This window comes from Eumetopias jubatus, unplaced genomic scaffold, assembly GCF_037043125.1.
Source record: "Eumetopias jubatus isolate StellerSeaLion01/CBP00866 unplaced genomic scaffold, mEumJub1_p1.0 scaffold_7, whole genome shotgun sequence".
Taxonomy (NCBI): domain Eukaryota; kingdom Metazoa; phylum Chordata; class Mammalia; order Carnivora; family Otariidae; genus Eumetopias; species Eumetopias jubatus.
The window spans coordinates 52,513,911-52,530,418 of record NW_028274813.1 but is presented as its reverse complement, the minus strand read 5'-3'; the positions used below and the strand labels follow the sequence as shown (position 1 = coordinate 52,530,418).

General features: G+C 35.1%; 2 protein-coding genes across 3 annotated transcripts in view; one reads left to right on the top strand and one right to left on the bottom strand.

Annotated features, from left to right (window-relative positions):
* Nucleotides 1–5,684, top strand: part of FANCM (FA complementation group M) — a 60,782-nt gene extending 55,098 nt beyond the window's left edge. The window contains exons 21-23 of the mRNA XM_028102855.1: nt 2,534–2,909; nt 4,596–4,887; nt 5,429–5,684. Of these exons, the coding sequence (XP_027958656.1) occupies nt 2,534–2,909; nt 4,596–4,887; nt 5,429–5,567 (807 nt within the window). The 3' untranslated portion in view covers nt 5,568–5,684. The remainder of the gene's footprint in view (nt 1–2,533; nt 2,910–4,595; nt 4,888–5,428) is intronic.
* A 2,595-nt stretch (nt 5,685–8,279) lies between these two features.
* Nucleotides 8,280–16,508, bottom strand: part of MIS18BP1 (MIS18 binding protein 1) — a 46,920-nt gene continuing 38,691 nt past the window's right edge. For both annotated transcript variants that reach the window (XM_028101801.2, XM_028101808.2), the window contains exons 13-16: nt 15,565–15,713; nt 11,333–11,420; nt 9,477–9,531; nt 8,280–9,301 (exon numbers count right to left, since the gene is read on the bottom strand). In XM_028101801.2, the coding sequence (XP_027957602.1) occupies nt 9,198–9,301; nt 9,477–9,531; nt 11,333–11,420; nt 15,565–15,713 (396 nt within the window). In that variant the 3' untranslated portion in view covers nt 8,280–9,197. The remainder of the gene's footprint in view (nt 9,302–9,476; nt 9,532–11,332; nt 11,421–15,564; nt 15,714–16,508) is intronic.

Below are 16,508 nucleotides of genomic sequence, written 5' to 3'. Positions count from 1 at the left end.
TCAAGACAGAATAAAGGTGACTAGATCAAATCTTGTAATAGATTGAAGAACTAGAGGCTAATTAATTTTCTGAGCCTCAGTATCCTTAGCTGTAGTATAAAGATAATAATCCCAAGGGTCAAGGTAGATAATATGGCCCTGGGTTTAAGATGGTTCAACTTTAATAATTTTTCGACATTATGATGGTGCAAAAGCAATATGCACTGTGTAGAAACCATACTTAAAATTTTGAACTTTGATCTTGTCCTGGGCCAGCAGCTTGCAGTTTGATACTCTCAAGTCATGTTGGCAGCTGCAGCTTCCAGTCAGCTACACAATTATGAGCATAAACTTGTAACTTTCTGTATTGCATACAGCCATCCTGTTTTTCACTTTCAGTACAGTATTCAATAAATTACATGAGATATTCAACACTTTTATTGTAAAATAGGCTTCATATCAGATGGGTTTTGCCCAGCAATAGGCCAGTGTAAGTATGCTGAGCAATTTAGGTGTATTAAATGCATTTTCCACTTAATGATCTTTTCAATTTTTTTAAATTTTTTAATTAACATATAATGTACTATTTGTTTCAGGGGTACAGGTCTGTGATTCATCAGTCTTGCACAATTCACAGCGCTCACCATAGCACATACCCTCCCCAATGTCCATCACCCAGCCACTCCATCCCTCTCACCCCCCACCACTCCAGCAACCCTCAGTTTGTTTCCTGAGATTAAGAGTCTCTTATGGTTTGTCTCCCTCTTTGGTTTCTTCTTGTTTCATTTTTCCCTCGCTTCCCCTATGATCCTCTGTCTTGTTTCTCAAATCCCTCATATCAGTGACATCGTATGATACTTGTCTTTCTCTGATTGACTTATTTCACTTAATACCCTCTAGTTCCATCCATGTCGTTGCAAATGGCAAGATTTAGGTGCGTATGTCCCTTCGGATCACTACATTTGTTATCTTGCGGGGAAATACCCAGTAGTGCAATTGCTGGGTCGTAGGGTAGCTCTATTTTCAACTTTTTGAGGAACCTCCATACTGTTTTCCAGAGTGGCTGCACCAGCTTGCATTCCCACCAACAGTGTAGGAGGGTTCCCCTTTCTCCACATCCCCGCCAACATCTGTCATTTCCTGACTTGTTAATTTTAGCCATTCTGACTGGTGTGAGGTGGTATCTCATTGAGGTTTTGATTTGGATTTCCCTGATGCCGAGCGATGTTGAGCACTTTTTCATGTGTCTGTTGGCCATTTGGATGTCTTCTTTGCAGAAATGTCTGTTCATGTCTTCTGCCCATTTCTTGATTGATCTTTTCAACTTATGATGGGTTTATTGAGATATAATCCTATCATCATACATTGAGAAAGATCTGTATATGCACAATCCTTTGAAAATCAGAAGCACTAGCTACATTTCTACATTGGCATGCTCTAACTAAAAAATGAATATATCTAGTAATACTTTGAGGACTGTGAAAAAGGATAAATAGATTTTTACAGAAATGTGTTTTAAATTTTCTTCTATTTATACTACATTCCAATGTAGTATGATTCTTCTCACTTGAAGTTAGGAGGGGTAAGAACATGAGGTAAATTTTTTTTATGGTGGGTTTTGCCTTGGGAAGAATAACTTTTTTATACAGTCTCAATATTTTTCTTTACAGTTTCTGAACTTCAATGTCATATATAGGAAGCCATTTTCTACTTCAAAATAAGTATTCCCAATGTTCTCTTTTGGTTCTTTAGTGCAGTTTTTTTTACATTTATTTTTTGTTTTTTTGAAATTGAATACTGAATTATTTTGAAGATTACTTCTCAGTGATCAGGACTTCCATCTTTAGCTTAGGATGTAAAAAACTGGAAAGAACATTGTTCCCATCCTAGTCACAACAACAACAAAAAGCCAGATAATCCACAGAATTATTTTTTTTTTAAGATTTTATTTATTCGACAGAGAGAGACACAGCGAGAGAGGGAACACAAGCAGGGGGTAGTGAGAGAGGGAGAAGCAGGCTCCCTGCTGAGCAGAGAGCCCAATGTGGGACTCCATCCCAGAATCCTGGGATCATGACCTGAGCCAAAAGCAGACGCTTAATGACTGAGCTACCCAGGTGCCCTGAGAATTTTCCAAAATTAATTGGCAAATGAGTATCTGAGTCTATTTTCAGTTCTTTTTGGTATAGACCCAGAGTGGAATTACTGGGTCATATAGTAATTCTGTGTTTAACTTTTGAGGAATCGCCAAACTGTGTTTCACATTGGCCGAACTATTTTACATTCCCAACAGCAGTGTATGTTCCAGTTTTTTCACATTCTGACAACATTTATTTTACTGTTTTGTTTTGTTTTTCATTATAGCCATCCTACTAGGTGTGAAGTGGTAGCTTGGTCCTTCATATATATACACTTTGATCATATTGAAGGAAAAAAAAACAGTTAAAAAGAGGAAATAGTAATATTAGTAAGGAAAATCAACTTCAGGTGTTAGAAGTTTATGGCACTAATATATATTTAACCTGATTGTTATCAATATTTTCCACCTTTTCAGGTTGGTAGTACACTGGAGGATTCAAGAACTTCAGTGGCAAACTGTTCCAATTCAGAACCACATTTGGCTAGCACACATGCTTCTCTTAGACTTCCACAGGAAGGCCAAAGAAGTTGTATTCTTGTAGATAGTTGTGAAATCACTTCTGGATCCGAAGTAATTTCTTCCCTAAGAGCAATTCATGGCTTACAAGTAGAGGTTTGTCCTCTTAATGGTTGTGATTACATTGTGAGTAACCGCATGGTGGTGGAAAGGAGGTCTCAATCTGAGATGTTAAATAGTATCAATAAGAACAAACTCATTGACCAGATCCAGTACCTACAGACCATGTTTGAAAGAATATGTGTGATTGTGGAGAAGGACAGAGAAAAAACAGGTTTGTATTTTTAAATGTTTTTGTTTATAAGGCTGTAAAGGAACTCAACTATTATTTAGTTCACTCTTTTCCTGTCAGGATGTGGAAGACTCTTAAAATACAAATACCTGACTCAAAAATGTCACTTTATGTTTATATAAAGCCATAATGTTTTTCATTAGTCATTGTGTTTATTTTATGCTGCTGTTGTTATTATTAGCTTCATAAATAAGTTTATTTCTGGATTTTTTTGTCATTGTGTTTAAATGCAGTTTGAGAGTTAAAGGGTGAGAAATTGAAGGCAAGTGAACCAGTCATGCCTTTTTTCAGGAGCTCCAGAAAGGATAGGACCTTAAGGCAGTAGTGGGGAAAAGGAGGATTTAGGGGAATTAGGACACAGGATTAGCAGTAGTTGGTGGAAGGAGGCAAGAATTACTGTAATCGATTAGACTGATTTCTTTCACTGGACAGCTAGTTAGGTAGTGGTGCTTTTTACTGAAATTATGAATATCAGAGAAGAGCAGATTTGAGACATAAGGGTGTTCAGTTGAATATTCGGGAGTTCTTATTAGGGAGCTGAAATGGGTACATAGGAGCTTCAATTAGGGAATTTCTTTGGGTGATATTTAATTGTAGGGGGAGCCCTGAGAATGATAGAAAAGGTCATGGAATATGGAATCAGAAGACTGCACTGAATTCTGGTGTCACAATAGCTATGTGACGTTGCATTGACAAATCACTCCCTCCGAGGGCTTAATAATATACTTGTCTTACTCATCTTGTGATATTATGAGGACTAAGTGAAATCATGCAGGCAGAAGCCAGTATGGAAGAATTCAAGAATTATGCAGTCACACAGTATATAGTAAAAGGAAATAATGTAGTTTATATAAAATATTGGGTTGGTAATTGAGCATTGTACCTTTTTACCCTCATGCTGTCACTGGTAAACTATGCGGCCTTGGATAAGTCACTCTTTCAGTAGCCAAGTTTTTTTTTTTTCTTTCTCCCCTCCCCCCCACAAGTGAGGATTTCAGATTAAGTGATCTCTTGGGTCCTTTTAATGCTAAAATTCTATAATTTCCTCTTTACCAATATATCCTTTATATAAAGGATATAGATTGAGAATAAAAGGAAAGTAACATGGCAAAAGTTACAGGAAAAAAAAAGTTATGGAAAAAGTTTTGTTTTTCCATAATGAAAAGTGCCTCCAAAAGAATGGAGAATAGAATATGAAAAGAAATGAATGGGAAAGGTTAGGGAAGTAATAGGCAAGAATTAAAGATGACATTAAAATGGGTGTGCAGTGTTTTGAGTTCCTCTTGGAATAAATATATAAGATTTTATATCAGTTAAGCCAATACTTGAGCTATTCATCAGTGCTAGCATTATAAAGAATTTGAGAGATAAGTAATATGGTCTTGGTCTTCAGGAATGAATTAGCTAGGAATATAAGCTCTCTCCTGCCGACTCATCTTCCTGTTTAATTCCAATTGAAGACACTCATAAAGATAATTTTTCCTATTTTATCTCCCAGATACTTGAGACATCACTTTAAATCTTTAGTTGAGGCTTTCTCGTTAGCATAACGTGGTACTAGTTTGCTTAATGGTTGTAAATCTTGGGATTTTAATAATATATAGTATTAATAATTCTACTTAATGTAAGTTACTAAGGTTTGCATTTTCCTAAATGTGAAATATTTAGGAGACACATCCAGGATGTTTAGGAGAACAAAGAGCTATGACAACTTGCTGACTACCTTAATTGGTGCTGGAATCCGAATTCTTTTCAGTTCCTGCCAAGAAGAAACTGCAGATTTGCTAAAGGAACTGTCTTTAGTAGAGCAAAGAAAGAATGTTGGTATTCATGTTCCAACAGTGGTGAACAGAAGTAAATGTGAGGCACTTCAGTTTTATCTAAGTATTCCCAATGTAAGTTATATAACTGCATTAAATATGTGTCACCGGTTTTCTTCTGTGAAAAAGATGACTAACAGGTATGTCTGTTTTAATATTTTTAGATGGTTACTTTTAAATGATTCTAAGTCTTTCATAGAAATTTTAATATTTTTTTAAAAATAAAGATGTATAGAACCTATTAAGATTATCTCATTCAGTAAAGACTTTTTGCTTGCCAGTATGTTACAGCCACTGCAAGAAGGTGAAGATCTTAATGGGGGGTAAAAATAGGCACTGCCTTTAGGGAGCTTAAAGTCTCTGGGAGCTAGACAGACAGCTCTTATATTTGAGCTTGCATTCTAACATTCCTGGGCTGTTTAGTTCTGGAACTAGACAAATGTGACAGTGCAAATTTTACTAGTTTTTGTCTATTGCTTGAAAAGATTTCAGAAAATAGGTTATTTTAATTAAAATAACCAGTGTAAGATATTGAAATTATTATTATATATGACTTTAAATATAGAGAATGTTTTATTTAAACTCATGCTAAGGACATTAACTCTTTTACATTTGGTAGTCTTTAAGCAAGTAAGAATATTAAATTGTATAAGTCAAAATTTCTACTAATTTATTTTTCAGCTCACCTCAAGAAATCTCCATATATGCACGAGTAACTCATCAGAAGGCTGAGGAAATATATAGATATATTCACTATGTTTTTGACATGCAGATGTTACCAGATGGTCTTAACCAAGGTAGACTACAGTCTGATGCATGATTATACTGCTCAGGTGCGATGAAAGAACTCTGGCAATACTAACTGTACTTCAGTGATCACTCCTGTGGTTTGTTATGATCAGCTTAAAATATGTAAAAGAATATTTTCCTGTTTTATACTGTGTACATTTATATTTATATAGATTATAAATTATTTTAAAAGAAAACCTGATGTTCAGTAATCATTTTGATTAATAACTAGATTATGAAACTTATTTATTGAATAAAAAAAGGTTTACTGAAGGTGCTATTAAGAAGGTAAAGGCTTTGGGCACCTCGGTGGCTCAGTTGGTTAAGCGACTGCCTTCAGCTCAGGTCATAATCCTGGAGTCCCGGGATCGAGTCCCACATCGGGCTTCCTGCTCAGCGGGGAGTCTGCTTCTCCCTCTGACCCTCTTCCCTCTTGTGCTTTCTATCTCTCATTCTCTCTCTGAAATAAATAAATAAAATCTTAAAAAAAAAAAGGTAAAGGCTCGAGTTAGAGATGTATTTTAGAAATTTTCCAGAGATTATAGTACTGTACTTGCCATTTGTTAGCATAATAGTTTGAGGTGTCTGACTGCTGCCAACTTAATGGTCATAAGTAATTTTCCTATATATAAACGATAGTATCATCTAGAATATTTTAAATGTCCTGAGTCTACATACATATTGTATAAGATGTGAATGGTACGTGTATCATGAGTTACTAGGAGAGATGAAAATTTAACAGAGTATGATTATCTTACCAGAAGTGTCCCAATCAAGTATAGTCAAATCCTGCTAGTATGAACTCCAACCTACACTGCTTTTTTTGTTGTTGAAATATTCAAAGAAATGGAATACTGGCTTAGACTTGAAAAATTGGTTAGTATAGATAAGCTGCTGAATGTGGACTTCATTGTGCCCATAACAGTGTGTCTGTGATGCTATTACTATTTTAAGATGTCTCCATGTTACCACATGTCTCCATCTGCAACATCTAAGGCCCTCCTAGTCAGTCTAGTGCTAATGCAGCCTTTAACTATTGATCCCCCCCCACCCCCATTTAGAGTCCTTTATTCACTGCAGGGTAGTTGAACTAAGCTCACAGTAGAGTTCTCCTTGCCTTACACCAGGCAGGGACTTCAGAGTTCATCTAATTCAAATTGCTTTTCTCTTTTCTCATCAGATAGAAGTGAGGCGCACAAACAAGTGACTTATTCAAGTTTACTGGGAAATCTAGAACCAGAATCCAGGAACCAGATAGTTTTTTTCACTAAAAATTACTCTTAATTGTGAACTTAGCTTCTTTGTGGTAGTATAAATTCTTAATTCTTCTGAGAGCAGATTTCATAGTTCTGCTGTTCAATAATTCTGTCAAAGTCAGAGAGAAGTATTGGCTCATGTGCAGTTATCGATTTATTTCTCACTCCGGCTCAAATTTACCCTTTAGTATCTTGCTTTGCTATAATGGACTGGATTTTTGGAACATTTCTCCCTACAGTGGGCATGATTTAAGCTTCGTCAGTAGAAGGAAGAAAGGGGCTTCTTTCTGGTTCGTGTGCTGTTCTGCTGCTTTTTGCTTACGCGGTGTCAGCGATGCATGTGGGTGGGGACATTTGGTCCCTAGCTGGGTGCCAGAAGCATGCAGTTCCTTAACTTCACATTGACCTGGGCTGATGACCACCTTGCAGCATCTCCCATGCAGAGACCAATGTGCTCCAATTCTTGGTGTCCAACCACCAGACAGAATATTTTATAAATTAACATGGTGTGAGGGACTTAACCTAGAGGATTTCATTTATTTATGCTTCTGTGTATAGAGCTCTATCCATATTTAAGCTGCAGTAGCCTTCTTTATATTCTCATTGGTAGCACTTAACTATCAGCCCTATTGATTATTAATCCATCTTTGAGCCCACTTTTAAGACTCCTCTGGAGGTTACTTTAAACCGTACTAGTTTATCTTATGACCTGATGGAAAGAAATGGTATTAAGCAGGTACCTGGCAGGTGGGATACAATTAAAGTAGACTAGGAGTTCCAACAGGACACAGGGAATATGGGGGTGGGGGAGGAGGGAGGCCACAGTTTTTGGTGTTGTCTGTGCAATATCAAAATTATCTTTTTGTTTCCCATTATGGAATTTAAGTACCTTCTAACTCCTTAAAAACACTATCCATTAACATTAAACAGCATGGTATTATACCAAATATTGGCAACTTAAGTTATAAAACAGTATTTCACTCTACAAGAATCCCTTCATTTGTTTCATCCTATGTCTAAAATCTTTGTGGCGGGAACAATTATGAACTCAGTCTAATATGTCATCAATATTCTTTTTTTTAAGATTTTTTTTTTTTAAAGATTTTATTTATCTGAGAGAGAGAGAGAGAATGAGAGATAGAAAGCACGAGAGGGAAGAGGGTTAGAGGGAGCAGCAGACTCCCCCCCCGGAGCAGGGAGCCCGATGCGGGACTCGATCCTGGGACCCCAGTATCATGACCTGAGCCGAAGGCAGTCGCTTAACCAACGGAGCCACCCAGGCGCCCTCATCAATATTCTTTTTAAATCTTGTGTTTCCATAAATTCTATAGTTATATAACTGCTGATTATTATTGACTAAATTCTTAAGAAAAATGTATTTTTTACTAAAAGTTCTGATATTTTTTGAGGCAACAAGCTGAACCAGTAACAAAGTACATATTTACTTTCTATGATCCAGTAATCAAACAAGAACCAAAATAGAAATATTATAAAAGCAAACCAAGTTTATTTGAACACTCTAACTGGAGAGAAAGGGTACGTTGATATATACTATAACCACAGGAAAAACATTCTATGTCAAATTTCAAAACAGAGTGGCAGAATAAGCTAAAAAAAGGTTTATTTCTAAAGGAGCTATCTGAAAGGAAAATAATGTTTACCGTGACAGGGCATATTAACTTGACTCCTTACAATGGGTAGATCAACTACTTGAATGTTTGTCTAATCCAGTCTTTATAGTGAGACCAAATGTAAACTATGTCTGCATATGTAAATATGGTGTAATACAACAAAATTTGTTCTCTGATTCTACCTAATAAAATACTGAAAAAGCAATAAATTTATATAGGTTTCATAGATATGCCAATCACAAATTTTAAGAAAAAAATCAGGAGAAAGAGTGTCAGATAGTTTCAACAACATGTAATTTAAACATAAGATCAATTCTGGCTTGTATACCAAGTGGTAACAAATGCTAACTTAACGTTTTCATGAATTCAGTAGCCAGCAGTAACAATCTACTTTTCATTCTCCCTCCCCTATCCCTTAAGGGTAGCAACATTTTCTTGGAAGCTTTTAAAAAATCTGTTTGGAACATGATTTTCTTAAAGTAAACAGACTTGGATGCTTAAGAGAGACTTATCTAGAATATTTTAATATTGCAAAACCCAGAAATTTACAAATATCTATACAAGCAAAACAATTTTCCTTATATTTTAGTAAGGTGCAGCAATGAGGAATATTTACAGAAGGATGTTTTACTTTGAATACAAACTCCTAAAACCTTTGAGAAGGAATCCACCATTTCATATGAAGGTACATTTTAAGGAAAATATGTGTATTCCAAAAGAAGATACAAAAATCTGCTTCCTAATAAAAATCCTGGAAAAATTTTCTCATTTTTACTATGTAGAATCCGAGTTTGAAAAATAATCATCTTTCTCTTCTTCATCTAAAGACTCCATAGCATTAGTGAAAAGTTTTCCAATACCAGAGTTTTCTCCTAATTCTGTAAAGAGAAGTTTAATAAAAAAAGATTAATATACTTCTAAAAGTAATTTCAATGAAATTAAAAAGAACTGAGAAACTGAATAGTAGGTCTGCCCATTTGAGAGCAGTTAATTTTAGTACCATGTTAATAAGATACTATCTTACATTAGATTAAGCTACAAAAGAAAAATTACCTTTGTTAAACAGGGTTTTTTTTCTTGATGTTGGAGTTGAAAAATCAGTTTCAACCTGCAAGAAAGTTCATGTTAATAGCTAAATAGTACCTCCTGTGAATTCTGCCTCAAACATAGACAAAAGAAGCATGCTTCATCCCAAGTATCCTGAACACATGCCTATAGCGATACCTAATCACATTATAATTATCTGTGAAATGTCTGATTCTCTTTTAAATTGAATTTATCTAGGGCAAGAGCACTTATTCAATGTTGTTTCCCATTGCTGGAAAACGTGACTGTAAGAAAATATTACAAACTAATGCTGCAGAGGTGAAAGGATAGTCTGGGCCTCTGACAGTTGCCAAAATCTAACTACTCACTCCAGTCCATTACACTAGCAAAATTTAAATTCTTGCCTAAAATGGTAATTTATATGACAAATTTTAAGTGTATAATATATACTTACTACATCAATGATTTTTAAACTTTTGGCCATGGCCGGCTATCTTTAAAAAATGAAAAGGAACAGAATAGAAAATATGACAGGGTGTATCCACTGTACTAAGGGTAAATATAGTTCAAACTTTTGAGATACAAACTCATGTTCAGGTTGTGACATAAATGTATTTTTTCTTGTGAAGTGAGTCAAAAACACTATTCTATCATTTAGCTCTCAAAATCATTCAGTGGCATCAAACCAGTATCATGATTCCCATGTCAACGATAACCATACATGAATAAAATGAGATTAGAAAGCCCAAATAGCTTGTCTTATTATAAAGCTGGTATGGGGAGTCAGGTCTTGAAATCAGAATTTTTAACACTAAATCCTTTGCTCTTTCTATCCTCACACATTAGCTACAAAATATTAGTCTATGAAAAAAATAGGACTAAATCACAAGGATATTATAGTTTGGTAGACTGCTGCTGCATTATGACCCATTAAGAAAAACAGAAGTCCAGTAGTGGTTAGGATGATGTCTGAAATACAAAGAAATAAAAATTCTTAATAGGAAGGGTCCTTATGGATCTATATCCATATGAACTTTTCATCACTGTGCAGAGAACAGACTTGAGTGGATTAGGATCTTGCTACTACTCAGTATGGTCCATGGACAGCAACATAGGCATTACCACCTGAAGCCTGTTAAAAATGCAGAAATCTCAAATCTACTGGATCAGAATCTGTTTAACAAGATCCCTAGGTGACTCCTATCCACATTCAAGTTTGTGAAACAATTGTCAAAACAACCCAACTTTTCACTGGCAAAATAGAGACTAGAAGCCAACAAAGTCTTTCTCACTATGTTGATTCCAGGTCCTTTGCAACAAACCAAAATTTCATTCTCCAGTCCCAGAAATGTGGGACTGGAGAAAGGGAAGCTAAGAATCACTGAGTCTGTCTACACCCTCAATTTTGGAGATTTCTTTTATATTTACTCATTTCATTTATATTTACTCATTACCCATATTTACTCATATATATATTTATATATACTCAATTTAGTCTCCAGGCTGATTTTAAGTATCTGCCATTTCCTGTGGATAAATGAAACCCACAGAGATTGGATGTGATTATTAATCCCAATGTTTAGTTTAGAAACTCTCTGAGAAGAATTATACTCTAGCAAGTGTGCAATATAAATATTTCAGCATGGGTGAGGGAGGAAGAGATTGCCATAATCTGGTCAGAAGGAATATACAATCAGGAGATAAGGTGGTCCTCCACCGTACCTCCATAAATTATTATTTTCTAACATTAACTATTTACTTTTAGGGCAAGAACTTTTACCTAACTTATAACTTCCAAAATTTGCCATATATTATAGTTGTTCAATAGATGTGATGAATAAATGAAGAATAAATAAACTTACTGTTTTTTTCTTGATATTGCCCCAGACAATGCCACCTTTACTTTTATGGTTTTTTTGCATACGAAAAACATATTTATCACAATCATTCCTGTTTGAATACAAAATTTTAAGTCAGAATTAACTACCATACTTCTACCCACAGCTTGAATAGCAACTGACAAAATTAATTTAAAATGTGTTTTATCTTTAAAAAGTATGTTTTCTAGGAAAAAGTATATTTTCTGTGAAGTATATATATATATATATATATATTTGGGAATAAAAAACAAAAATAAACTGTTGGGACTACATCAAAATAAACAGCTTCTGCACAGGGAAGAAAACAATCAACAAAATTAAAAGGCAACCTATGGAATGGGAGAAGATATTTGCAAATGACATAACTGATAAAGGGTTAGTATCCAAAATAGATAAAGAACTTATACAACTCAACACCCAAAAAAGAAATAATCCAATTAAAAAACAGGCAGAAGACATGAACAGACAGTTCCTCAAAGACATCCAGATGGCCAACAAACACATGAAAAGATGCTCAACATGACTGTCAGGAAATACAAATCAAAAGTACATGAGATATCACCTCACACCTGTCAGAATGGCTAAAATCAACACAAACAATAGGTGTCGGTGGGGATGTGAAGAAAGGGGAACCTTCGTGCACTGTTGGTGGGAATGCAAACTGGTGCGGCCACTGTGGAAAACAATATGGAGGTTCCACAAGAACTTAGTAATAGAGGTGTGCCTGGGTGGCTCAGCCATTAAGCATCTGCCTTCAGCTCGGGTCATGATCCCAGGGTCCTGGGATCAAGCCCCGCATCAGGAGAAGCCTGCTTCTCCCTCTCCCACTCCCTCTGCTTTTATTTCCTCTCTCCCTCTGTCAAATAAATTAATAAAATCTTAAAAAAAAAAAAAAGTTAAAAATAGAGCTACCCTACAATCCAGCAATGGCACTACTGGGTATTTACCCAAAGAATACAAAAATACTAATTCAAGGGGATATTGCACTCCAATGTTTAGAGCAACATTATCTACAACAGCCTAATTATGGAAACAGCCCAAGTATCCATCAATTGATGAATAAAGAAGGTGTGTGTGTGTGTGTGTGTGTGTGTGTGTGTGTGTGTGTGTGTACAATAGAACATTACTCAGCCATAAAAAAGATTGAAATCTCTCCATTTGCTATACACATGGATGGAGCTGGAAAGTATGTTAAGCAAAATAAGTCAGAGAAAGACAAATACCATATGATTTCACTCATATGTGGAATTTAGGAAAACAAAACAGAGCAACATGAGGGGGAAAAAGAAGAGGCAAACCAGGAAACAGACTCTTAACTGTAGAGAACAAACTGATGGTTACCAGAGGGAGGTGGATGGGGCAGATGAGCTAAATGGGTGATGGGGATTAAGGAGCAAACTTCTGATAAGCACTGGGTGTTGTATGGAAGTGCTGAATCACTGTATTGTACACCTGAAACTATTATTAGTCTGTAATGTTAACTAGAATTTAAACAAACTTAAAAACAAGAACAAAAGTATATTTGTCTTTTCCATTTTTAAAGAGACAATGGTGTACTGATGGACAAAATGCTTCAACCTAACATTTTAAAGGAAAGACTGAATAAGAATATTCTAGGAAATTACGGTTTTCCTTATTGTTCATTGTCCCATTTGTGCTCTTTCCAATCACTATCTTGCTGCCTCTCTTCCAAAATTCACTGAGACTTCTTGTCCCTTTATGGACCTCTCACTCCTTTCTACTGTTCACTTCCTTCCCTATCCAGACTGAATCTCACAGTTAACCACTTTAAGGATACACCTGGTGATGAAAACCCTCAATTAATTTACAGCTTCCAGCTAACCGCTGAGTCATTTCTTTTTAGCTTATTGTCCCCCCTCTCATTCTTAGCAAATAGGCTTGGCTCAACTTACAGACACAAATTGAAGCCAAACAGAACGGCTGTTCCCATTTCCCCTACAGTTCCTAGTCCTGCTTATTATGACAGTAAATACCAGCTGAGCACCAATTCTAATTTTCTCTCTTGGCTTCAAGATCCTTTATGATCAATTATCCTTTACTTTATGATAATTTGGAAGCAACCTTAAAGCTGACATGTAGAAATTTCTAAATGTGTGACTGTATTAAGATATTAATGTGAACCACACACACTGCTGCAGACCTAGTCAATAAGTTGGGCCAGCTGTTCAGGGTCAGCACCTCATGAGTCTGTTGTCCTGTACGAAAAAAAATCACTTCTGAAATGATAAAACTGTTTCATTATTTAAAATAAAAAGGAAGCCAATTATTAGAGCTGGTGAGTCAAGATACTATAGAGGCCTAGGAAACTCATTTTTTAAAAGTTTTAGGAAATATATTCATGATACAAATGAGTCCACCATGTGTTCTATTAGGGGAAAAAAAAAAGATGTATTTCCATCATTGTAAAAGTGATATAAAAAACAAAACAAAACACCAAAACTCACTTCAGTGTAATTCTACAGCCTAGAGGATAATGGCTGGTGATGTTTTTAGTCAAGAAATTTCCTTTCTGAATACATGTTATGTTAATTGGAATATTGTTTATAATTTAATTTCTTAGCTTTTAAAATCTATTGTAAACTGAACATTATTCTTTGTTGTTAAAAATTCTGGAAGTCATGATTTTTAATTGTTACATATTACTCTGTTATATGGACAAATCTAACTTCTTAACTTTATTGGACATTTAGGTCATTTCAGTATTATGTTTCAGGATGAACATCTTTGTACATACATACTTGCCCAAATCTATTTCCTTATAACTGACGAACAAAGTTCAAGGGCCAAATGGATGAATATTTTAAAGCTTTTGATGATTTGGCCAAAGTGCTTACCAAAAACTTTGTCCAAAATTATACTCTCAATATACTTTCACCTGCAATGAATACTAAATCAAAAACAAAAAATATCTTGTGGATTGCTGGGGAAAAATGATGTTTTTACCAAATAAATGCAAATTAAAATTTCACTAAGCTTCAGGAGAGGACTGAATAATTTTTTTCTCAGGTGTTATTATCTGACCTCTGCCTCACACCCATGGTAATTACTCTTCATAAAATCAGCATTGTCCTGCTTGATTGCCAAATGGAATGGCTTATTTTCAGGCCTCATATTTATTACTTTACATCTTTTCTCTGTGTCATTCAATTGCTGGTCGCCCCTCATTTTTCTTAATTTTATTCATATTTCAAGTAGTTCCTATATTCACATAGTTCAAAATTCAAAAAGTTTCCCTCTTATTCTCATCTCCAAGTGACCTTAGTTCCTTTTTGTAGGGATCACTAATGTTTTCAGTTTCTTATGTATTCTTTCAGATATATTTAATCAAAGAAAAGCAATTACATATATATGCACATATATATGCGGATAACATATACAAGTACACACACAGCCCCTATTTACACAAATAATTCACTGCATCTAACTTTTTCACTTAATATATCTTGAACATTTTACCATAATAGTACATAAAGAATTAATTTCTATGGCTACATTAGGTACCAGAATTTGATTAGCATTTGAGTTGCTTCCAGTCTTTTGCTATTATACACAATACTTTAATAAGCTGTGCAGTCACTATTTGAGAAGCAGGACTGATAGGTCAAAGAGCATGTGTACTTACAATTTTGACAGATATTGAAAAACTGCTGCTTGCAGAAACTGTACTAATTTACCTTCTCACTAGTAATGCATGAGAATGGCTTTCCATTCCTCTTAATTTGTAGGAGTGCTGCATTAGGAAAATTAGCCTTTTCCTCTGATGAGTTCCATATTTTCTTTTGTCAGATCACTGTTTATCTTTTGATTGCTTATGGTAGTTGGTATGGGGTAAAACTCTTATCTGGTTGACTTTACGATTCTTTTTGTTAGTGTCTTCTGAGTCTTGCATCATAGTTTGAAAAGACTTTCACTAATCGATGATTATCAAATAATCCTCCAAGGTTTCTTTAGGTATATTTTATAGTATAATTTGTTATGCAAAGCTTTGATCCATTTGGAATTTATCCTGATGTAAAGTGTGAGCTGTGTCCTTACACTACTGAACAATATCCCTACTTGTTCATCCTTGACTTCTAGGAGCTATGCTTTCTTAATTTTTTTTAAATAACTCTTCTCATTATTGACATCTACTACCCAACTCATGAAATGTTAAATGCTGATGCAGAGAATTATAGTATCATATGCATATTTACCTATTTATAGAGGCTAGCATGCCAGGACTGACATGCTGACACTGAGGAGTTTTTGCCAATGGAAAGACAACTGATGATGGAGTTGTTGGATTTTTGTCCATACTTGGCAGAATATCATCCTCTTCTGCACTGTCCTGGAGACTTGGCAACTAGAAAACAAATATTTATTACCAGCCAGCAGACAACCCTAAAAATGGAATTTCTCATTATCACTAAATGTTTTTGGGTAGGCTAGTAAGTTGTTTTCCTCCTTATAATTTTCCAGCTGAGATAACTAAACATATTAGTGGTTACAGAACAGAGCCTTGGCCTTTAAAAAATTTTGGTTCTATTGTGTTAAACAGAGACAATGACGCCTATTTCTAAAAGTTGCGAAAAGACCAGGGGTCACCAAATGTTTTCTATAAAGTGTCAGATAGTATTTATTTTAAGCCTTGTGGTCCATACAGTCTCTGTCCCAAATATTCAATCAACTCTGCTGTTGTAGCATGAAAGCAGACATAGCTAATAAACAATGAACATGTCTGCGTTCCAATAAAATTTTGTTTCTAAAAAATGTGGCCTGCCAGATGTGACCCATGGGTCATGGTTTGCTTACCTCTGTAAACAGAACAAAACAGAACTAATTCATTGATTATTATGCTTGGCACTTAATAGGAACTCAAGCAATACTAAACTTTTTTGTATATACATTTCCAATAAACAGTTCAATCCTTCATTAAGATTTTACCTTCCTTTACATTAAAACCTTACAGAAACCTGAAATGATGGTAGAATTATATAAAGGATATAACCCCTAAAGGACCATGGTTGTTATGCAGGGAACATGGTAAGAGCCTCAGATGGTCCTTAAAATACCTCCCTTTATTATCTCATGCAATAAATAATTACATAGGCTGGAAGACCCCAGATAATGATGTTACTAAATTCTTAAAGCACTGTGT